Source organism: Perna viridis, chromosome 14 (genome assembly GCF_037379345.1).
Source record: "Perna viridis isolate PV_CMFRI_1.1 ecotype Kerala chromosome 14, ASM3737934v1, whole genome shotgun sequence".
Lineage (NCBI taxonomy): Eukaryota > Metazoa > Mollusca > Bivalvia > Mytilida > Mytilidae > Perna > Perna viridis.
Window position 1 is genome coordinate 27,070,431 of NC_142458.1, and position 24,774 is coordinate 27,095,204.

The window sequence follows — 24,774 nt, forward strand, 5'->3', positions numbered from 1 at the left end:
TTGTTAACTACCCGCTTTTCATAATGATGTTGTCAAATCGTTCAAGACAGCATTTTTTTGGTTTGTGTATGTACATGTATTACTTGATTTTCACTTTCAGTTTACTTCTATGTTGCTGTGTTTCCTTGTCGTTCATTGAAGACCCATGGGTGGCCTTGTACTGACATTTTCCATCACGGTGGAGTTATTGCCTCTGATATATTAACCTTTTCCATTATCCTACTGGACTGCAGCCAATAGAGCTGGACATTTTCTGGATTTACTGACTTGCAATGATGGGTGCGGGACATTCCGTTTTTTTTGTGGGTCCAGAGTTCACATAGCTAATTCTTTGTGTTTTCCTATAATCGCTACTTTTTAATATAATTGTGTAACATAATTTTAGACTTTAACCATGGGGGACGGACCTATTTGTACTAAAATTACATTTAAATTTATTGATAGTTCATCGTTATACTATTAAATGCCTGATGTCTTTATCCATGGGAATTTGCACGACTTCCTGTAACACATGATGTGCATCTGAGTTCAAACAATCAGCATTTGTAACTTCTGAAATATAATGTCATTTCTGACAAAAAGATTTTGAGCCATTCATATTTTGAGAGGTCTATGTATGCAGGACATCTCTGAAGCTCCATCCCTATCATTGTACATTTATGTACATGAAGATCGTCTCTGATCCCTGTTTAGGTCCTTAGACTTTGAAGTCTCTAAATTGTCCTGTTTGATGTTTCCCAATATTTTGCTGATATTTACATGCCACAGTATTATTTTGAAACTAATAGCTAACCACAATATTACATGTGATTATTTTGAGCTTAGGAGGGTTTCCATAGCAGACCCTAACTCATGTTTCCTTAAAAAAAAGAATGTTAGTTAATTAAATGAAAAAAAAAACAGTATAGAGAGCTCTTCAACCTTAAAATTAAAAGGAAATAACTCTTTGATCTTTTAATAATTTGGTTGATTTGCCAGAGAACTGTGTACATAATCATATCCCATTCATTCACATTGGATAAAGAAAAATCTTCCTGTCATCATAATGAGTATAACAATACATTGGAATGAAAAATTGGTGGCATAAAGTTTAAACTTTGTAACACATATGTCAAAGGATCTGCTTGGTTTCTACATGGACAGTCTCTTATATTTTCGGTATAGCTGACATAGTTTGACATTGCCACAAACAGGGTCTTTAATACCCCCTGCTGCCTATTGAATCTTTGGGGACCAATGTGGGCACATGTTTCATACTGGACACAATTTTTTTTATGGTGGACAGATTACAAATTTTTGACACAACTTTCTGCAATTTCTAAAACACCCAACTCCAAACAGCAATCGGTACTATTTCTTGTTGACAACAACAAAATAACAGAATTTGACTACACGTAATTCCTGACAATATGTACATCTCCATGTGATAATCCATCACTCCATGCAAGTCATTAAGGACTTGTGGCCAGCACATCAGACTAAGGTTTGCTGAAAAATGCATAAATTACAACAGCTATCATTTACTACAATTTTTGTCCAAACATAAATTCCTGACAATATGCACATCTCCATAAGGTAATCTAACATCCAATTAATTTTCAAAACAATAGTCGAGGACAATGCATCAGACTAAGTTATGCTGAGAATTGCTCAAGTACTAAAGCCATCATTTCTACAATTTTTGTCCTAACATAAATTCCTGATAAAATGCACATCTACATATGATAATCTAACAATGTATGGAGTTTCATTACAATCCTGCAAGTTGTTGAGAAAGAGTTGTGAACAACACAATAGACCAAGTTTGCTGAAAAATGTCTTAGGTCTAACAGCTGTCATTTTCTGTCCAAACATTAATTCCTGACAGTATGCACATCTCCACCTGGTTTTATCATGTATATTATATCCAACAAAGTTTCAATTTAATGCTGCAAGCTCCTTAGAAAATAGTTTGGACAAACTGACAGACAAGGTGAAACCTAAATACCTAAATATAAAAATATAAATATTTCCTAATAACCATAAAACAGTTTTATTGCATTGCCATCTCTGCAGATGGCTCCCCCATTTCAACATCTCTTCTTTTCGAATGGATAAGTTCTCGTCTGATTTCTGGTGTAATCTGCTCGTGTGTATGAGCACGTAACAATTCCATTAAAGATTCACATTGTTCTGAAGAGATATCTTCCTTGTAGCGCTGTATAAATGTCAATAAACTCTGGTGCCACAAAACTGGTAATTCTCTTTTGTCTGGGATGAATCTATAATTAGAAAGGAAACGATGAAATTCTATTAATGATAAATTTACAGGCAGGTAAGAAAGGATAATTCAACTAAACTTTTTGATGGGCACAAATAAATGTTTGTAAAATGTTTAAAGAGAAGAGCAATGACGTGAATTCTATGTAACCATTGATAACCAAGATAAAGCATGTGACATGCCTTCCCCATTTTTGTGGTGCTTTAAAGTCTCATAAATAAAAAATGAACAACTTGGAAAATAATAACAAAAGGAAGCTTCATTTCGTGCTGACAGACATGGCAATAACAATTTGTTAAAATCAATAGAAACATTTACATATAACCATTTTATAGCATGAAAAAGACTTGGTTTCTCACAGTAACTGTGACTTGCGCTAAAAATGACCAATATCTATATGTGCTTGGTGATTGATTTTACCTACACAATCATATTGAAACAGCTCTATTAACGTATATGTGTGTCTACTGCTACACCTGTACCAGTTTTCATCAATTTGAAACCATTTGTCAAAGTAACAGTGGAGAAAAACTACGACATATAAACAGGGAGTAACTAAATATAGATTATTATTAATCTGGTCCAGACAAGACAGAATATTTTGCAGAAATTTTAGTCAGTGATTAATTTTGATGAAAAAAAGATTAAGTAGGCTTAAAAAATTGGGTGGGTGGGGGTGAGAATCAAGGAATATTTTTTTAATAATGGCAATAGCTGTATATAAAAACACAGATTTACAACCATAACCAGTGGTTGGGAAAGGCAGGGGTCATGGGCCATTGAAGTACAAAATCATTTAAATGGCTACTTAAAATTATGTTTGTAAGAAATGCTGAAAATTGCCCCTTCCAAAATACTCATCCTCTGACAACCACTGCACAACTGCATACCGTAAAAAATGAAAGACAACTGCATCAATGACTCTGAATGGCAGGGCATATTTCTTGTCCAACAAAGTTCTCAGAAATATACTGTTAGCTCCATTGTAGTCCATCTCAGCTATCTTTAGAATAGCAGCAGCAGAATGCAACATCGGAATAGAATTCTTGGCCAGGATACTTGCTATGATTACTGCTTCTCTCAATGTACAATTTCCTGCCTATAAAGTACAAAGAAAAAAAAAACCATAACCATTAATGTACGAACTACTATTAAGTACTGGTGCTGTTGACACCTCTCTTTTCTACTCTACTGAAGTTTTATAACAAAGAGAAATAGGTACAGGCACTTTTAACATGTGAAAGCCATCTAATCACAGCCTGTACTTATAAAGAAGTCCATTAAATTGCACTGTCAGTTAACACTAAAATCTGTTTTTATAAAATATGTAGAAAAGTTTCTATAATATACATGTATTTTCATAAGACAATCGTTTGTAAAACTGGAAAAGAAATTAAATCATAGATTGAAGTCTTCAAAGTCGCTAATAGTCAAATATTCTATTCCACTGATTATGTCTTGCTTTCAACATCTGAAATGGCACAAATGCAATATGCTTTAAAATCTGGTGCCTTCTGCTAGAATCTTGGCTTGATTACTCTTTCATAACTGTGATCCCCCAAATGTTTCTCAATCAAAACAACTGGTAAAAAGGAAGTGCAGGTAATGTTCTTGTGCCTCAAGTTTCTCTCAAATTTTAAGCGATCTTTTGGTCATATAAGATATTAACCATTGAACCAGATTAAACAACTGGCAATGACTATATAGGTCATAAACATTGTCAGGGCCCTGATAAATATCAGGTGCGTAGCTGAGGCCAAATTGAAGTGTAGGCAAAATTACGGCAAGGGGTCTGGGGGTCCAGGGGGGCAAAGCTCCGTGGAGATTGCATTTTAGAGCATCATTTATGCCTCTCCTGGATGTATTTTATCTAAAAAAAAATAAAAAATTGGCAAAATTAAGTGCAGGCAAAAGCTTTTTTGCTTAACGGCAGCTATGCGCCTGAATATATTTATATATTTGTCAGAGCCCTGATAATGTTTATGACCTCTATAGTCAATAGTAACAAACCCTGTGTCTAAATCAAAGACCAAGTATTATCACATGAAATTCAATTCTAACCCACCATTTCATCTTGTAATGTAAACTTCCTGTTCTCATACAAGCAAAAAACAGACACAGAACACACATATAATATTTAAGACTTACGTAGAACACATGCGTATTATATTTAAGACTTAAGGGGTACATTTTGATCTCGTATGAAGCTAGAATTGGCAGTTTTACGGCATAGATCAGCAGCATAAGGCGGTGTAGTAATATATAATTATGCAAATCATGTGCAAGAAGTCACTAACAATATTAGTGACTTAATAAAAACAATATTTCTTCTGCAACCAATGTCATACGAGGGACTTAGGACATAGTTCACTTATATAGAAGACTTTATTCTTGGCCTGCAGGGCACAAGGAATTTGATCAAGCCTATCTTCATCAACTGTTACCCTGTAAACACTGCATATGAAACAATAAATGTATTAGCTACCATTTCAAACCAGTGCAGAGAGTGACTGGTTTACAAAAAACATACTTCAGATCTGCTTAAAAGTAATTTACATCCGGTAACAGCTGATCAATAGTGTATTTACCTCACATAAAGGCAGTAAGATTCCTTTAAAGAAAGCAGCAGGTTTAAATAATGACTTCTTCACAGCCTGAAAAAAAAACAGTTACACATATACTTAATCTACTGTAGATGTTACTTCATAGGAACTGTTGTATATGGGTAAAGAAATAGAAAGAGTGAATAACTCAATACTATCACAAATGAAATGATAATCACAACTCCCAACAAATTAGTTTATCATCTTCTTTTTGCATTTAGTTGGTTTATACAACTGTAATTAGTTCAGCATTTTAAGTAAATGATTTTGATTTCTGAATATTTAAATAACTAATTTTGTGCCTTTTGATTGGTTGGTTTTAACTGGATGGCCAAGGTTATTTTGTGGCTTCTGATTGGTTGTTTTTCTGTATGTCCTAATTTTGTACTGTGTTGATTGGTCTGCATATCACAATTCAAATAATCTTAAACCGTACATTTTGATCAAGAATCATTACTTAACATTGATTAAAGTTGATCAAACAAAATTAATAATTACAAGTGATATTACTTTTTGACCAAGTTACCCTTACAAAACTAAATTAGGATGTATTTACCATGTTTGTTTATGTAAATATAAAACAACTTCATGGTTCATGGCGAATATTCTACCACCAAGTTTTCATATAAAAATTGCTAACAAGGTCAGCATGATGTAGCATGCTAAAAATACACCACTCAATGACTTTTGTCAAATAATGTCGTCAGGTTAACATGTAGATAGCAAGGAACCTTGAAAAGGAAGACATGGTACATGTCATCTTACAAAAGCAATATACCAAATATCAAATTATTTTCTCTGATAGAAGTTGAAAACTATAATTATGTATCACCTTAATAAAGAGCTTCAAGAAGTGCAGCATGATTTAGCTGCAGCAAGTTGAACTTTGTGCAAGTGTGGATACAATATCACACAAAATTTGAAAGTTAATTAAAAGTGACAAAAACTTATACTTTACGGGTTTGGCTCATTTGACCAATTGAGAATGGAAAACTGTAAGAGATATCAATAAACTGATTGCTAAAAGCAGGCAGGAATTTTCATGAGGAATCTTTTTACAAAAATTCAAATTGGGCTACAAATAAAAAAGTAGATTTTAAGGGTATGGCCCATTAGACCTCTTATAACTCAAAATGAGCAAGAGATATCTGAAATCTGACTCAAATAAACATGCAGGGACTTTAATAATCCAATACAAAATTTATTTTGAAATCAACACTGACATCAAAATAATAAAAAAATGAATAAAAAAATAAACTTTTTTGATCAGTTCAAATAATAATACCCAGTATCCTCTTTTAGCCATTATTTTCAAAAGGAGTGGGGTAAAAATCCTCCAAAAAACTTTAGGGTCCTCCAAAATACCCATAGGTACAATGTGCTCACTTTTTTAAGTGTTACTAAAGTTATTGTAAATAAACGAACATAAAGGGACAACAACAATTAAGACAGGGTGGTACTATTATATGGACGAAGTGCCAGTGACATCCTATATATGTAGATTTTAAGACTATAACTATGGATGGCTAAAAAATATTCTGACGGAAATGAAGAAATTTGTTGACACAGAAGTAGATGATTGCTCAAGTGCAGAGGTGTTATTTTGTCTAAAATATGTCATGGAGCTCCATCAATCATAGCCATAGCCTAAAATCATACTACAACAGAAAAAGTTTGTGTGGTCATATAAAAATTACTAAAATGTGTGGTCAATAGGAAGTTGTAGGTAAGCAAAGAACCTGGAAACAAATGTCATCACACAAAAGTTGTATATATCAAATATCTAAGCATTCCTTCTCAAGCTGAGAAATCTGTAAGGATTGTTCCACAAATAAATGTATAGTGGTGAGGCACTCTTTATTTAACCCTACCATGCATTCCATTTTAGTTTATTTTCTTTCACTGATAAAGCTAACTTTCTTAAATAACAACCATCCATCAATATTTAATTCTGGGATAGAGATGACTCCTGACCCTCCCCCTCCCTGCACAATTAATTTTGGGATAGAGATGACTCCTGACCCTCCCCCTCCCTGCACAATTAATTCTGGGATAGAGATGACTCCTGAACCTCCCCCTCCCTGCACAATTAATTCTGGGATAGAGATGACTCCTGACCCTCCCCCTCCCTGCACAATTAATTCTGGGATAGAGATGACTCCTGAACCTCCCCCTCCCTGCACAATTAATTCTGGGATAGAGATGACTCCTGACCCTCCCCCTCCCTGTGCAATTAATTCTGGGATAGAGATGACTCCTGAACCTCCCCCTCCCTGCACAATTAATTCTGGGATAGCCCAAATAGAAATTTGTAATGAACAGACAACATGGATACTAATGAGTTGGAAGACGGGTATAAAAGTTTTTAAAAAAATCCTAAATAGTTATACATGTATATATATGTAAGGTAAATAAACCTTTTCCATATAATACACAATGATGCACCTACCATGTATAAATGAAAATTCAATCTTTTGTATTCAGAAATATCATCTCTTAATCTTGGAAATAAAACTAAATTAAAAAATCTGAAAAAGACAAAACATGATGATAAACACAATCAAGCTTCCTTTGAAATTTGTAAACAAGAACATTGTTGGTGTTGATGACTACATGATTCATTTATTATGCAAGCATTTTTCTTTTATGGTCATTATCACATGGACAATTTTCCATTTCCATTTTACTAGCTTTAATTGAGTATGAAAGAATTTTTGCAACACATTCATGTTTAGGGCATTTTTTTCAGGAAAGAATACTGAAGGAGATCAGAACTTACTTGTATTGAAATTAGCTTATTACGGTTGTTCATTCTTTGATAAAATTACAGTCACAATAAGATAATGTAATTAAATTCCATTGGTGGTACCCCTTTTAAGCTGTGGTGTTCCCTCTGACCTTCTGGGTATTCTTTCCAAGAAAAGGCCTAAGCTCTTTATTTACTCATGTAACTTAAAGTGTCATAACTAAGCCCTCTAAAAACATTAACGTTTGGTGTAAATACTAGGCAGTTAACGTTTGGTGTAAATACTAGGCAGTTAACGTTTGGTGTAAATACTAGGCAATTAACGTTCGGTGTAAATACTAGGCAATTAATGTTCGGTGTAAATACTAGGCAGTTAACGTTCGGTGTAAATACTAGGCAATTAACGTTCCGTGTAAATACTAGGTCTGTTCTGACACATCAACTTAAACATGTTAGATTCAAATCAAATTCAAATTTAAAAGAAGACCCGAAGCAACAAGAAATACAACTTAGGCAAAAAAATAGTATTGTTTCCTGCTACTAGCAGAAATAAATTAGAGTAGGTAGGTAGGGAAATTATTTCAGTTGTGTGCCCCAGGTGGTGGAATGGGGTACCGCTGGTGTGTTACATGCTGGGGTTGTCAGGCTATAATACGGAAAACCTGACCACAAACCATAGTGGTGCACCATGTTGGGAAAGATGCCACATTCCTCGCACGTTAAAGAATCCTACTGTGGTATTCTCCTGGAGTAGGAACCATAGGTCGCCGCCACAGGAGGCTAAATTGCCCGACCCTACCCACCTCCCCCTATTTCCAGTGGCAATCAAAATATGTCAACCCCATTATCGTTGTGTCCCATCCCATTTTTTATTTCATCATCATTTCATGTTCATTTTATCATCCACTTCATGTTCATCACCTGAATATAGCTGAAATATTGCTGCTCGGGCGTTAAACCCCAACAAACAAACAAAATATTTCATTTTTCAAACACATTTTACATTGCATTAATGGAGAAACAATCTAGATTTTAACCGTGCTTGAATCAAAATGGCCATAAAATGTTCAACGTAGGTAGGGAGGCAGGGGACAGACATAGTATTCTTTTTTTTGACTTGGGTAACATATACATGCATAAAAGAAATACTATGCCTATCTACCAACTCTTTAACATTTTCTGACATGTTTCCAGGAAACACAAGTACTTTTTTGCTAGGCCTTTTGAAGTAACACATACCTTTGAGCCATTTTAGCATTTAAATTAGAAGCAAATATTCTTGTAGCTTGGTACATAGCAGCTGCAGACCATGTCTCTGGTTCCGTCAAGTACAGAATCTATACACAATATAAAGATATATTAATCAACAAATTATTTTTTCCATTTGTTCTAACTGCCAGATATTTCCTATCTCAGGCTACTGCCTTGATATGAAAAATAATCAGCAATTTCCAATGACAGTTACAATAAAATAACATTGTCAACAACCCAGTTTTGAACATCTCAAAAGAATATCACATCTGGACTTATCAGACTCTAATAGGATAATTAACTGGAAAGAGTGAATAACCAAATTATCATCAGGGATGCCAAAGAACGCCTAGATATAATGAGTGTACGGAACTTGTTCCGCATATGAGTTAAATCCTCGAGTGTTCTCAGCACAAGTGATAATATTTTGGTAATTCACGATAACCAATGGATTATCCTATTTATTACATAGATTTTCTTCATAATTCATTGATATTTTCAACATGAATTTTAAATTCTGTGATTGGCGGATTGATACATATATAAGTTGTAACGTTTTGGCAGAAGTCCGAGAGTGAAATTACCAAATTTACTTCACAGTGTGAATTATTGAAAATTATTACACTGGAAACATTCAATAAAACACTGACATCTATATAATAAAATGTAATATTTTCTGTCTCAACTTCAACTGCATATACCTGGTAGTATTTTTAATTTTATGAAGAATACATCTCTGTAGGTATTCTAAAGTAAAGCTCAACATATGTCATCTAGTCGAGATTTTATTTCTATGTCAATCATGAATGTACTTTCAGCTAATAAGTACTTAAGTACTTCCCTGTCTAGGAATCAAGCAAAAGGTATGTATAAAGTGTGGCACATGAAGGAAAAAATAAGAGGCTCTTGAAGAGCCTGAATTGCTCACCAGGCAAACCATACCTTATTTACTAAGGATGTAAAGGAATCATGCTTTGTTACCGCTTATGAAAAAAAAATTGCTGAGAAAGAGCATATATTGATGAACACTGTAAGTTCAAAAGAGTACCTAAGGCACTGTAAAAGATTGGAAATGCCATCAAAATGTGTCTTATGAACTTCTTGAAAAAAAAAATTGGGCAGGGGTCCTGTTATTCCACCGGGTCTGATGGGGGATTGGCCTAGTATACATTTGCTGAAAAAGAACATAAAATGAAGTAAAACCATGGCTATCCAATATTTTCATCATCACCATTCATATCAGGAGACCATGTTTATTATATAAACCAATTATAGTTGAAATCAAAGCAAGTATAAAAATTTGCCAGAAAATGGCTACCAAGATCGATCTTTCTTAATTACCATTCAACTTGTAACACCTACATTGTAGTTTCCTTAAGAAGGAATCTGAGCAACTGGTGAAAATGGTTGTAAAATGGGTAGCTTTCATTTTCATGATTCTTCTATAGCTGAAGAAAAAAAGCCAAAAAAAAAAAAGCATTTTGACCCATTTGTTCTATTTTCAGTAATGATGACCATGATTTTTGACTCATGAAGAATTTTAAATGATCAGTTTGTGGAGGACAACCCAAAAAAAAATTATAATTCTTAAATTTTGTTACATTTGGTTTCAGAGAGTTGTAAAAAAAAATCTGTTTTAGGGGCCATAAATCCTACAACAGGCAACAAATTTTGTAAATTTCAGCAAAGGTCCGTCTTCTGATGCGAACAATAGTTACTCTCCATTAGAATTTTGCTTAAGTTTACAGTTTTTGCAAAAAAACTGTATTGTGACATATATGTTCTATTTTTAGTAACAGCTGTAATGTTTTTTTCATCAATCAAAAATCCAAACTGTCATTTTGTGCAGGATATCCCAAAAACAGAAACTTTCATTAAATTCTGTACAGTACTTTCTGAGGAGAAGAATTTTGAAAGTAATAACATCAAAAACAGCAAAAAATGTCCAAAAAGGGCAATAACTCCAACATGGGTAAACTGATTTTCACGAAAAATTACATCACATATAGATCTCATCATGATGAAAACTTTTACCTGGTCAGAATTTGAAGTTCTTTCAATTAATTGTCTACTATAGAAATTTGCACAGATCCAGGAGAACAATTTTAGGTTCATATATGCATCAGAACAAAATCTAGGAGTTATCACTTGTCTATAAAAATTCTTTCAAAATTTGCTTATTGCATTTTTACTCATTTACCTGCTCCCAGTTTTGTAAACTTGGTATCACTTTAAATGCTTTTGGTAGTTTGCCGCTGCGATATCTCTGTAAAATCTGTTTTATACTTTTATACATCTTCACCACTCTTTCGTCAAGCTGCTGCATGTTAACACTGGCATTATCTAAAAATAAAAAACGGGTATGAAGGGATTATATCAAATTCAGTCCCGAAAATAAACTTGGTCAAATCAACGTGAATATTGCATGATACAGTCAAACCTTGTTAATTCAAAGTCGAAGGGACCAAGCAAAAATGTTTGAGTTATCTGCGGTTCGAGTAATCCAAGGTCAAGTATAACCAAGAAATACTAGTAGTTTGGTCCATGATTGTTTCTGCATTTATATCATTTGTTGTGCTTGTACATGTACATGTACTTCACTTTACACAGTACTTCCTAATGTCTTGCATTTCATATAGGAAGATATTTGTGTGTATGTTGTATATCATGTTTGAAATACTGAATGGCACCAAGCGTTTTCACGAAATTTCCGTTTTATTTTTTGTACATTGAAAAATGTCATAAGTTCATAAAATGATGCTTTGTAATACTCACAATCAGGAGTATCATCAAACCATGTTTTCCCTACACGCATAATTTTGAATTAACTAAATACACAAATCAAGCCATAAAGAGTGACAACAAATTCATTTCAAAAGCCAGGCTAATCATTGCTAAAACACACTTCAATCATGGTTTGTAATAAAGCAATCAATTTTCTGATTAATTAGTTGACTTCGAGACATCAGGGTTAATTAACCTCGAAGCCCTATCCAGGTGACTGATTGATTACCTTGAGTTATCAGAGTTTGAGTCATCTAGATCTGATGTAAAATTGTATTGGAGTAAGGGGTATTTTGCTGGGACTTCGTAATTATTTTGTGTTATCTGAAATTTTGACTAACCCTAGTTCGACACATCGAGGTTTGACTGTACATGTATGTAATTTAATGTAAGGGTACCTCACAAAAAAACTCTTTTTTTAACCCAAGGAATTATTTGGAAATCCTTGTGCAAAATAGAGCCAAAATGTGTTAATTTTGCCAAAAAGGGTAAAAACACTTTGATTAATTTTCTAAACACTTTGATTACTTTTCTTTTGCAGGAGACAATGGCCAGATGGGTCTACAACTTACTCCAACCAAGAAAGCCTATTGTATCAAGGAAATTTTTGACAAAATATGTCCAAAAACCACTTTAAAATCCACAACAAAAAATATTGAAAACTGCATAAAACAATACTTGGAGAAAAGATTTCCACTCATTCATATTGTATTAAAACAAATAAACCCCTTTAAATCATTACTAAAAAATGTCTTCCCTTGTTTTTTTTGCCCCTAAATCAGACACCTGGCAATAAATATAAACAATCTATAGAATCTTCCCCTGGTTTTTTTGGTCCATAAATCAGACATCTGGCAATTAACTATGTATTATCACAGATTATTCTATGTATTTTTGCAATACAAACAATCTATAGAAAGTGAAACAAAACATCTTTCAAGCTGAATAATTTAATGGTTTCAGCAGGTTTTCAATATAGAGTTCCAAAATGCATTAAAATTTAAGAAAAATTTAGAGAGGTTACTAGGATTCCACTTAGATAAGTTTTGGTCTATTTGTAAATAGTGACTCCACTGTGATCGATTAGGAACAAATTCAAAGAAATTCATTATGAATAATATTCCTCATGTGATGACTTTGACACAAGGGAATCAACTCACCTGACATTTGAGACTGGACTTCAGTCTTTTTCTCTGTAATTTTTTCCATGATAATGTCAGCCAAAGTTCTATGTTTAGCTGGTTCTGTTGACATAAACATTTGCAAAGCTTGTTCATCATCTTCATCAATCTCCTGTAAATTTAAAATGTGAAAAAATAGCTTAGAATCAATTATACCGGTGAACAAATTAAATTGGAAATGTAGCATTTGCTTCGTCATACAGGTAGAAAATTTTAAAACTGTGCTCCATTTCCATTAACTGCACTAAAGCAGTAATTGCTCAACTAAGTTGGTAGGGTCTTGGTTTAAAGTGCCAGGTTAAATACACAGCTGGTTCTGTTATGGATTTTATCAGGTGCACTATGCTCTACTTCTACAGAAGAAATCATAATTCTTTATTAAGTGTAAGTTTGTGTAAGAATCAGGCAAAATGGAAAAAATCAGAAACATGCATGTTAAAACCCCACTGATCAGAAACATGTATGTCAAAACCTCACTGATCAGAAACATGTATGTCAAAACCTCACTGATCAGAAACATGTATGTCAAAGCCCCACCTATCAGAAACATGTAAGTCAAAACCCCACTGATCAGAAACATGTATGTCAAATTCCCCATCGATTAGAAACATGTATGTCAAAACCCCATCGATCAGAAACATGCATTTCAAAACCTCATCGATCAGAAACATGCATGTCAAAACCCCACTGATCAGAAACATGTATTTCAAAACCCCACTGATCAGAAACATGTATGTCAAAACCTCACTGATCAGAAACATGTATGTCAAAACCTCACTGATCATAAACATGAATGTCAAAACCCCACTGATCAGAAACATGTAAGTCAAAACCCCACTGATCAGAAACATGTATGTCAAAACCCCAATGATCAGAAACATGTACAATGTATGTCAAAATCCCATCGATCAGAAACATGCATTTCAAAACCTCACCGATCAGAAACATGCATGTCAAAACCTCACTGATCAGAAACATGCATGTCAAAACCCCACTGATCAGAAACATGTACAATGTATGTCAAAACCCCACTGATTTGACAATGTAATATCACTCAAGGATACCTTTTCTAAAGAACGTTCTTCATTATCTGTATCACTGGCTTTACTCAGAAAATTTTTAACAGAAAATTAGAAAAATGAGATTTTTGACAGTTACCTGCCCTTTAAATGTACATTTACCGTGCATTTCAATGAAATTATAACTCAGTGCACCAACATATTGACAATGTTGTCTTTTTTCCTTGATTCCGATGTTGCAAAAAGTCAAATTACACTATCAAACTGATGATTTTTAAATACCATGCTTCATTCATTGCCTGATTCTTACAGGGACTGACACTTAATGCACACAGGTGTGAAAACAAATAAGACAGAAAGAAATTGATGTAAAACATCAAAATATAATTTTCTGTCCACCAAAAACATGAAAAATATTTGTAGATTTTCAATGTAATATACACGTATTGCTTAAATGTTAAGAAATAGTACAAATTTGTTGTGGATTTTTTGAGTTCCTATTTTTGATAAAATTGATCTTACAATATCTTCATAGAACTCCTCATTGTCAGACTGTAGATCTTCTTCAGAGTCAGATTGACCACCAGGGGGCCCTGTATCTAGTGTTGTTTTTTTCTTAATTGGTTCAGCTCTACAATAACATCATTTGATAAAATTGTCATTTTGTTATAAAATGAACCGACAAAGAATCACAAAATTCCTGTAAAATTGAGGGGTCAAAATGAAAACTGGAATATTCCTTTCACCTGAACACTTCTGCAAGTAAGGTCACATTATTATTAGGTGAAATTTTGCATCATGAGTAAAAGGAGACGATTTTTAATGATGTGATGATTTTTCAGAGTTTGTATGATGTTAGAAATGTGTTAGCAATATTTAATACAATCTGAAGATATCCAGATTTCATAAAAAAAAATTCATTATATCACAGATATGAAATGAACTATAATTATTGAATTAAAAGAAGGTACATAAAAATGTTCAAAGGAAGAGGGCTTCTATTGCTATCTTCATCTTAAAAACTGAATCAAAGACAGGATAAAGTGTTGTATTAAAATATACTGTATGGTGATAGGTATTGTGCAGTGATCTCCCCAGGGCCATTATAAAACATGACATTTCCCTCATGGTATATTTTTTTACCAGAATGCTTTTTGAAAAGAACTTACGGTCCAATACATATGTGGTGCTATGTTGAAATTCAGAGGTTACATGTACCAGGATGCTATCTATAAATCTTAGGTAGAACACTGTCCTATCCTTGGGTAGATGTACCATGTACCCAGTCATTCCGAAAGTTTGTTGGACATTTGCAGAAGTCAAATGAAAATGGCTCTAGTCCAGTAAAAATGTGCTGAGAATAGCATATCATTGCAAATAAATAGCAACTAGCCGTATTGTCTGTAAAAATACATGACAAATTCATGTAAAACCCTTTCGCTATATTTAGTTTTTGAGTTGACAAACTGTAAACAGATTTTCAAAATGGGGTCTTTTTCCAACCACAAGTATTTTTTTAAATCATTATCAGTTGTGAGTTTGGAAGCATAGCAAAAACACATTAAGTTTTGATCACACACTTCAACATTGAATTTTAATCTTTAGAAAACAAACAATGTTGAGTCCCCATTAAGTCCCTCTGAAGAGCACTGTAATAAATACTGTTGTATTACTTCAATATGAAGGCAAGTCCTCAATACCTCTATAAAAGTGATTTGTCAATAACTCTGCCAGAGACTAAACATGTTTAATTATAAAAAAAAGTTCAACAAAAAAAAAGTTTTTTTTCTTGGTCTGGAAATAACTGATTTGGTCTAGTAATTCCACTATCAATAGTGAAGTTAATGTCCAGTAATGTCACAAAAACCTTTGGAATGACTGATGTACATGTACCAATGTACGAATGACTCACAAGAAGAGTCAGGAAATAAAAAATACATGTACACTTGTATGTTTTTACCCTTTGTTTCTTTTCCGAGTGATGCCATGTTCTTCTTCAAGTTCCTCTTGTTGCAGTCTGGCCTGATCTAAAATCTTCTTTGATAATTTATCATTGACAAACTGAAAATTAAAGGAGCACATATAACAGAACTTGTCACAAATTGTGTTTTCTTCTGAGTAAATTGCAGTTTGACACATGTAAAATTTTACTATATAATTTTCACATTAAATCAGTCTCAAGTAAAGACGGGTAAAAAAATCCTCCATACATGTAACATGATAAATATTGTATGTTGTTTGAGCACTGTTTTTTTTACCTACATGTAATGTCTTCATCCATATCTTTACCCCTAACCCTATTGTATCAGTCAGCTGACCGCAGAACTTAGTAGGGGTGGTCAGCAATGTCCTATATACCATATCTTTACCCCTAACCCTATTGTATCAGTCAGCTGACAACAGAACTTAGTAGGGATGGTCAGCAATGTCCTATATACCATATCTTTACCCCTAACCCTATTGTATCAGTCAGCTGACCGCAGAACTTAGTAGGGATGGTCAGCAATGTCCTATATACCATATCTTTACCCCTAACCCTATTGTATCAGTCAGCTGACCGCAGAACTTAGTAGGGATGGTCAGCAATGTCCTATATACCATATCTTTACCCCTAACCCTATTGTATCAGTCAGCTGACGGCAGAACTTAGTAGGGATGGTCAGCAATGTCCTATATACCATATCTTTACCCCTAACCCTATTGTATCAGTCAGGTGACCGCAGAACTTAGTACGGATGGTCAGCAATGTCCTATATACCATATCTTTACCCCTAACCCTATTGTATCAGTCAGCTGACGGCAGAACTTAGTAGGGATGGTCAGCAATGTCCTATATACCATATCTTTACCCCTAACCCTATTGTATCAGTCAGCTGACCGCAGAACTTAGTAGGGATGGTCAGCAATGTCCTATATACCATATCTTTACCCCTAACCCTATTGTATCAGTCAGCTGACCGCAGAACTTAGTAGGGATGGTCAGCAATGTCCTATATACCATATCTTTACCCCTAACCCTATTGTATCAGTCAGCTGACCGCAGAACTTAGTAGGGATGGTCAGCAATGTCCTATATACCATATCTTTACCCCTAACCCTATTGTATCAGTCAGCTGACCGCAGAACTTAGTAGGGATGGTCAGCAATGTCCTATATACCATATCTTTACCCCTAACCCTATTGTATCAGTCAGCTGACCGCAGAACTTAGTAGGGATGGTCAGCAATGTCCTATATACCATATCTTTACCCCTAACCCTATTGTATCAGTCAGCTGGCCGCAGAGCTTAGTAGGGATGGTCAGCAATGTCCTATATACCATACCTTTACCCCTAACCCTATTGTATCAGTCAGCTGACCGCAGAACTTAGTAGGGATGGTCAGCAATGTCCTATATACCATATCTTTACCCCTAACCCTATTGTATCAGTCAGCTGACAGCAGAACTTAGTAGGGATGGTCAGCAATGTCCTATATACCATACCTTTACCCCTAACCCTATTGTATCAGTCAGCTGACGGCAGAACTTAGTAGGGATGGTCAGCAATGTCCTATATACCATATCTTTACCCCTAACCCTATTGTATCAGTCAGCTGACCGCAGAAATTAGTAGGGATGGTCAGCAATGTCCTATATACCATATCTTTACCCCTAACCCTATTGTATCAGTCAGCTGACCGCAGAACTTAGTAGGGATGGTCAGCAATGTCCTATATACCATATCTTTACCCCTAACCCTATTGTATCAGTCAGCTGACGGCAGAACTTAGTAGGGATGGTCAGCAATGTCCTATATACCATACCTTTACCCCTAACCCTATTGTATCAGTTAGCTGACGGCAGAACTTAGTAGGGATGGTCAGCAATGTCCTATATACCATATCTTTACCCCTAACCCTATTGTATCAGTCAGCTGACCGCAGAACTTAGTAGGGATGGTCAGCAATGTCCTATATACCATATTTTCCAGACTATAAGTCAATGTGGAGTGTAAGCCAAATCACCCAATTTTGACCAAAATTGACAAAAAAAAAACATAGATAAGTTGAGGGTCAGACCTGTGCATTTATATCATAGGTGTCAGCAGAAATCTGAGTAGAGCAGTTTGTTTTTAACAGCATATTAATACAGTGATCTTACTTTGTATAGTATTTCTGTATAGTATATATTTGTATAGAAATCAATACTTGTATTTTTGTTAAAGTGTACTTTGTCTGCTCTGAAGCCTTAGATCATCAGGTGTACAAAATTGTAAACATGCCAAGCTTGGGTACCCATGTGTGAAATGAACAGGAAATTAGTTTGATGAATAGGTCATAATTACGAGCAGTAATTAATAAAAAATATTACCTAGTGTTTCGAAATACAATAAAAAATGGGTATAAATGGGTATAAATTTGCATATTAAAGGAGAGATAACTCCTCAACACTCAATTATGTCTTTCCAGTAAAAAGAGTTCTGTTAACGCATCTTCTAGTTTGTTTATATATTTTAATGGTTTCAAAGCTTTTATCAACATCGTTGTATTCTATCATATAGGATAGTGGCACTGATCAATAATCTTCAAGTTCGATTGCAGGTTTTTGCTGTTTGAGTGACAGCTTTTGTTGATTGCAGTATACCCAAAATTGAAATGAAATGAATCAAAGCAATCAAAAGTAAACTTAACAAATCTAATGAAATGCGATGTAGATGAACATTTTTTCTTGATAAATCCTTATATAGGTCAAAGTGGACGACAAATCAAGGCAGACACTTTGCTGAAATAAAGTATCGACTTATAGTCTGGAAAATATGGTACATGTATGTAGGGGATCTGAAACATGACTAACTTATAATCATTCTGTCTGAAATGACATTTGAAATTTTAGCCCCAGCAAATGCAGGTGTTCTCGTAAGTCTTCCATATTCAAATAGGTCGTGACTTCACAACATATTCCAGTAGGTTGCGACTTCACAACATATTCCAGTAGGTTGTGACTTCACAACATATTCCAATGCAGGTGTTCTCGTAAGTCTTCCATAGTCAAACAGGTTGTGACTTCACAACATATTCCAGTAGGTTGCAACTTCACAACATATTCCAGTAGGTTTTGACTTCACAACATATTCCAGCAGATCGCGACTTCACAAATGCATCATTAATAAAGTCCTCATTTTCTAACAAATAGCTTTATAATAGCTATTAAGTGTCCAACTTTAGCCAGGAGCATCCTGTTATTTCATAAAATATCAGAAATCCTGTGTCAAAGAGGGAGATTTGGCACCATTCAGAAATTTCTCCCAACTTTTAAGAATTTTTGGCTTAAAATTGTAATTAATTACTTGATTAAGACCATAAATTTACAAATACAATCATTTTAATAAGCAAGCGAACTTTGCTCTTTGAATGTGTATAAAATTCCTCTAAAAATTCTTCATACTGACACTTGAGGAAGTTTTGTCAAAGTAAAACACATCTAATGAAGCTTTAAAATTGGCAAAATGATGCCTAAACAAAATGTTTCAAAAAATGTCTATGTTATTTGATCAAGACTAGTCTGACATTATTCAAAAAAGCAATTTCCCATTGAAGTGATTCCTATAAAACCCTGCAATCTAAGTCACCTTCCTCATATAAAAGGAATTATTTTGTGTCATCCTGCAGGGGTGGGGATGTCATGAGAAATTGTGGCTATGAAATTGGAATTATACTGAAAACTAGTCAGTTGCAGGACTGAAAAAATCATAAACAAACCTGGCAAAATTATAAATGACAGGAAACCTAATTTGTTGAAAAGGGAACCTAATACTTAATTAAGCTTCAAACTTCCTGTCTTCGTTAACACTTGAGGAAATTGCCTTCCTAATATTATTCTTTTTTTGTTTCTGATACACTCCCTACCGTATGCCATATGAGTAGAACTTCCAGGCTTCAGCCTGATAGGCCAACTGTGAACGCAGTCCTTCCAATCACAATAAGGCCAAAAAAAAATGTCTGTTTAGGGTTACATTCCTCCCAAAAATAGGGTAGGTCAGTCGGCATTTTCATTTTTTTTAATTTTATTTTTTCTCGACTAAAATTGAGCCTATATTTGTAAAATAGCATCATGTTTAAGTCATGAAAGTGTCTGGTTTTAAGTAGAAAGTTTAATTTTTAACATACACACCTATTAATAATATAAGTACACTGTATTTACGCTTGGATTTACGTGATACAAATAAGTCTCCTATTCAAACGCTATTGACCTGGTTTTTAACGTACTTTTGGTTTTACCAGAAATTATCAATATTATACCGGAAATTGGCGGAAATTACCGATTTTGTCAATTTTGGAGAAAAAATGTATTAGGGTAGGGAGAAAAAATTAGAGTCGGTCAGGAAACCCGAAACAGACATATTTTTTTTGGCCTAATTAATGACAAGACACCTCTTACAGGCCACACCTGTCTCTTATTAAATAAGAAATAACCAAAAAAAATTATACTAGAGTAAGTGTGTTATTTATCGGACATGCTGCTTTTATCGGACAGTAAACTTAATACAGTTATACGCTTTATTCTGTTTGGTTGATCCTCCCACTCCTGTTTACGATATTTGTGCTGATATTAATGCTGTCCGATGAAGCACCTCGCCATTCCAAGACTGCTGGTAAAACGGGTCATCTGATTGGTCAACTCAAACACATTCCCATCTACCCATCGATTTCAGTTTGCCTGAAAAGTTCGTCTGCATTTTCCAAAAATATCTGGTAAGTAAAATCTATTAAAATCGGCTTTTTACTTATGAATATTCATCTAAATAATTTTGTCTGTCAAAGTGTATGAGTTATTTTTAATAAAACAGATTTATTTAAGTGCTTTGCCTTTCTTTTCCACTAGTATTCTTCAGTTTAAAACTGTCCAATAAACCCCTTACAGTAAAAAACCTATTTTCAAGCTTGAGTGCATTATCGGACAGGATTGTTAAAACATGAAAATATGAAATTCATACATTTTTCTATTTTAAATGGATAATTTGATATTGAATTAATTTAATAATGTAAAATTATATAAGAATAAATATATTTAATAAGAGTTTGTCAATCCTTGAAAAAACAGAAGTGTGCAATAACTTAATTGCAAAATTGAACATGCAGCTACAATAAAATATCATTTTCTATTATTTCCAGGTTACGCCAAGAAAAGGCAACAGTGTTAGGTGCCAGTATAATCCTTAACTACTTGACAAGGCCAGAACTGCTGCAAAAAGTGGAGTTGTGTCTGTTAGAAAACCATCTAAGCATTTTGGAGTACCCAAATCAACAATTGCTGATCAAGTTTCGGGACAAATACAAGAAGGGTCCCTTCCTGGAAAAAACCTGTGTTTCCGCTCAAGGTTGAAAATTAGGTGGCTGTCAAGATCATAGAGGCAGGTCGAATGGGTTTTGGAATAACAAGAGCTCAACTTTGCTTTAAAATGGCACGATTGTCAAAAGCTCTATCACTTAAGACCCCGTTTAGGAATGGCATACAGGACTGGTTTGATGGATTCAGAAAGAGACATCCTCATATAGTCTTCAGATCGCCAACTCCCTTAAATAACATATGAGCATGTATGCTCAATCAAGATGTCACTGGCAGGTACTTTGCCGCTCTAAATGAAACTTAAACAAAATTAAATCTGCACAACAATCCCCAACTTATCTGGAACATAGATGAAACAAATGTTTCTTTAACTCACAAACCAGCAAAGATTCTTGTGGAGATGGACCAAAGAAATGTTCTGGGAAGAGTTGGAAATTGTCGAGATGGTGTCACGGTATTGGAGTGTGTGAACGCAGCTGGGGGCCAGATCCCACCACTGGCAATAATTAAGGGTCTTACTGAAAAGGCTTACGAGCTTACAATGTTAGTGAAGGTCTACCAAGGACAAAATACACATACCAAAAGAAAGCCTGGATGGAGGATCATTTAGGAGTTGCTTGGTTCAAAGATCACTTCATTAAACATTGTGGAATCGACAGACTGCAAATTATAATCCTCGATTGCCACAGCTCACACAAAACCTTAGGGTTAATTGATGCAGCTCTAGAAAACCACATTGAGCTCTTTGCCCTCCTACCCCACACTACACAGTACTTAAACCCATTGGATAAGACCGTGTTCGGTCCTTTCCAGACAGAGTATGATCGACAGTGTAGTGACTTTATGAGCCATTCACCAACAAATTTGGTCATTAAATGGGAATGGCCGTGGTTGTTTCGTGACTCTTATCTAAAATCTGTAACGTCCTCAAACATTATCAAAGGATTTGAGGTTTGTGGAATACATCTATTTGACCCATCAAAGATTCCCGAATCTGCATTTGCACCATCTGTGCCTTTTGACACCCTTAATACAGCACCAAAAGAAAATGTTTTGTCTGAATCAGCAGAAATGCCTGCTAATCTCTCTACAAATGATCAAACATTAACTATAGCTATGGCTAATGAAAATGGCGAAGCCAGGATTTTGGACATTGACATGGCCGAGTCTCTTCTTGATCTCATAACATCTGGACAGCTTGAAATGTTATCAGAGACATCTATTGAAGAAGCCCTGTCACTACCAGCCGTTGTTGAGCAAGCTGTCGAACTTGATCTTGATTGCATGCCTAATTCACTGACAGCCTAATCGAAACCAAATTAAAACACACAGACTGCTAACATCAGATGAGATTTATCTTAATAAGAAAAAAAGACCAGGAGGAAAAGCAAAGAACAGAAAAAGAAAAGAGGAAAGAAAAATTAAGCGAGAACAAAAACGACAGGAAAATCAAAAGAGAAAGATATCTACCGTAACAAAATCTGTGAACAAAAAACAAAAAGTGAAGAAGTAAAAAGACATTGTAATTATTGAACAAAACATGTACATGTAGAAAATATTAACTACATATATAATAAATACAAAAGAAATAATACATAAATTGAAATGTTTTAATCATGTCAATGTAGAATTACATGTAGATTTAATGTTTTAACACTGTTTCGGGAATTGTAAAAAAAATTTTTAACAATTCGTTTGCTGTCCGATAATACCCAAATAGGAATTCCTTGTCCGATATAACCCCGAACTGCTGACCGATATTTCCCAAAGTTGTCCGATTCAACCAGTTTTCAGGTAAACTCATGTTAGACAATATATACGTTACAAAGGTGCAAACAACCAATTGGTACTGGGTAAAATCGTATATTAGATGATCGTTCAGATGCTGTTTCTTTCCCCGGCAATATAAAACCCCTGTTGGATTGACAGTAACCTTTCAGACCAAGTGTGTCCGATAAACGGCACACTAACTCTACAATGTATATAATGGTAAGAGATTACAACTCACCATTTTCAAGAGAGAAGCAATTCTCGCAAATCTGCTCACCAAGGCAAAATTTTATTCCTTAATGAAAATTGTTGCAGGGTAGCTCTTTTTTAAAAGTGAAATATTAGCAATCTATTAGGCGTTAAGAGTTATCTTTTTTAGCATGAACTTTTTTCACAGGAGAGGACGTAAAATTGACTGGCGAGAATTACTCGATGACATGGTCATGGCCAGTATACGGCAGTATATATGGTGTTACAACTTAAATACAAGTCATACTGTGTCATCTTCTTCGTTTCTGTTGCGAATCTTAGATCTATTGGTTGTTCTCACTGTCTTGTCTGTGAGTATTTGATCGGCTAATGACGATGATCCTCCGTTTTTGGAAATTTGAACTTTCTTTGACTTTCCCATGTTTACAAATTTCACGTGTTTCTGTAAAAAGATGGAAATTGTACGAGATATTCCGAATAATCTAAATAAAGGATAGATTTCTCTATCCATTTTTTTCAAAAACCAGCGGCTTTTTTGTCGCAAACAAAAACAAGAAAGTACTCTTATCTAATAATTAAAAAAAAACAGTAACCATTTTATTGGCCGGAGAGGTTGGACCTTCATTAAAAATATCTCTTTTTTACTCAACCAAAAACTCACTTTTGTAGATTGTAACTCTATCTGCAACTGCTAAACAAGAAATAATTTCTTACTCACAGTGAAAAAGAAAAAAAATCCAGACACCCAGAGAAGAATATGGAACAACTGTGTCTTAAAACTAAATTAGGGATTTAAAAAGCACATTCATGCTCAAACATATTTCGTTGATTAAATTTACAAAATCCGGTACTAGATCGAGTGTGAATGATTTTCACCATAAATTTGTAATATTAATATAATTATAGATCTCTGTTGGCACTTATGAAAGAATTCTTTATATTTGTTGGCTCTTTGAATACAGCTACTGATATTTTATATAGTCCATTCAAGGTCAGTTCAAATCGTTACAACATGATTTTTAGAGATTCAGTTTGTATGAATACTACTATGAAAATCCATGATTGTAAATAAAACAAGTAAATTAGATTACAGTACTCTTCACCATGTGTCCTTTAAAAAATATGTTACATATGCAATAGGTTCTCGGTGTTCTAACAAAATTAGATAAAAACAACATAGCGGTACAGATCCGATCGCAGTGCGTATTTTCCTTACTATTATTATTTGGTTATCAGTTAATCGGTTTATTAAAACTCTGCCTTTTAGCATTCAGACTTAAGTACCTGTAAAATACTAAACGAAATCAAAACAAAACGAAATAGGTACAGGTACGAAACAAAATGTAGTCTAAACGAAACGGACCAAATCAAAACATAATTAAATAAAATTTAATGCAATAAATATCAAATGATTATTCAACTGGCATGTAAGCAGTTTTAGTCAAGTTGGGTCAAGTAAATTTTATATAGAGTTGGTGTTTTCAAACAATAAACAAACGAATGAGACTAAAACAAATTATGAAAAACGGGCCAAGTAACAGGCTATTTCTTCAAACGCTTTGGATGATTTCATTATATTTCATATTGCATACTGCAGGTTAACTCACTGCAATTTTATAAACTC

At 34.3% G+C, this 24,774-nt stretch overlaps 1 protein-coding gene across 2 annotated transcripts; it reads right to left on the reverse strand.

Annotated features, from left to right (window-relative positions):
• Nucleotides 1-734: 734 nt before the first annotated feature.
• On the reverse strand, nucleotides 735-23,617 carry LOC148598831 (bystin-like). Of its 2 annotated transcripts, XM_088562375.1 has the most exons (11): nucleotides 23,437-23,617; nucleotides 15,805-15,905; nucleotides 14,367-14,475; nucleotides 12,805-12,937; nucleotides 11,061-11,203; nucleotides 8,849-8,946; nucleotides 7,313-7,391; nucleotides 4,849-4,914; nucleotides 3,151-3,359; nucleotides 2,021-2,261; nucleotides 735-859 (listed from the first exon to the last, which is right to left on the reverse strand). In XM_088562375.1, exons 1-10 carry the CDS (start codon nucleotides 23,569-23,571, stop codon nucleotides 2,033-2,035), a joined length of 1,302 nt encoding a protein of 433 aa, XP_088418501.1. In that variant the 5' UTR covers nucleotides 23,572-23,617; the 3' UTR covers nucleotides 735-859; nucleotides 2,021-2,032. The 2 variants fall into 2 exon arrangements, with proteins under 2 accessions (XP_088418501.1, XP_088418500.1); XM_088562374.1 differs by lacking the exon at nucleotides 735-859 and having other exon boundaries at nucleotides 940-2,261; nucleotides 23,437-23,616.
• Between the last annotated feature and the right edge of the window lie 1,157 nt (nucleotides 23,618-24,774).

What these genes read in the sequence shown, in the direction of transcription:
- LOC148598831 (XM_088562375.1), bottom strand. Translation starts at nt 23,571, where the DNA reads ATGGGAAAGTCAAAGAAAGTTCAAATTTCCAAAAACGGAGGATCATCG. An exon ending in AGGAGTTCTATGAAGATATT is followed by an intron (nt 12,938 to 14,366) that starts GTAAGATCAATT and finishes TTAAATTTACAG; the next exon opens with GAGATTGATGAAGATGATGA. An exon ending in TCTTACTGCCTTTATGTGAG is followed by an intron (nt 3,360 to 4,848) that starts GTAAATACACTA and finishes TGTACTTTATAG; the next exon opens with GCAGGAAATTGTACATTGAG.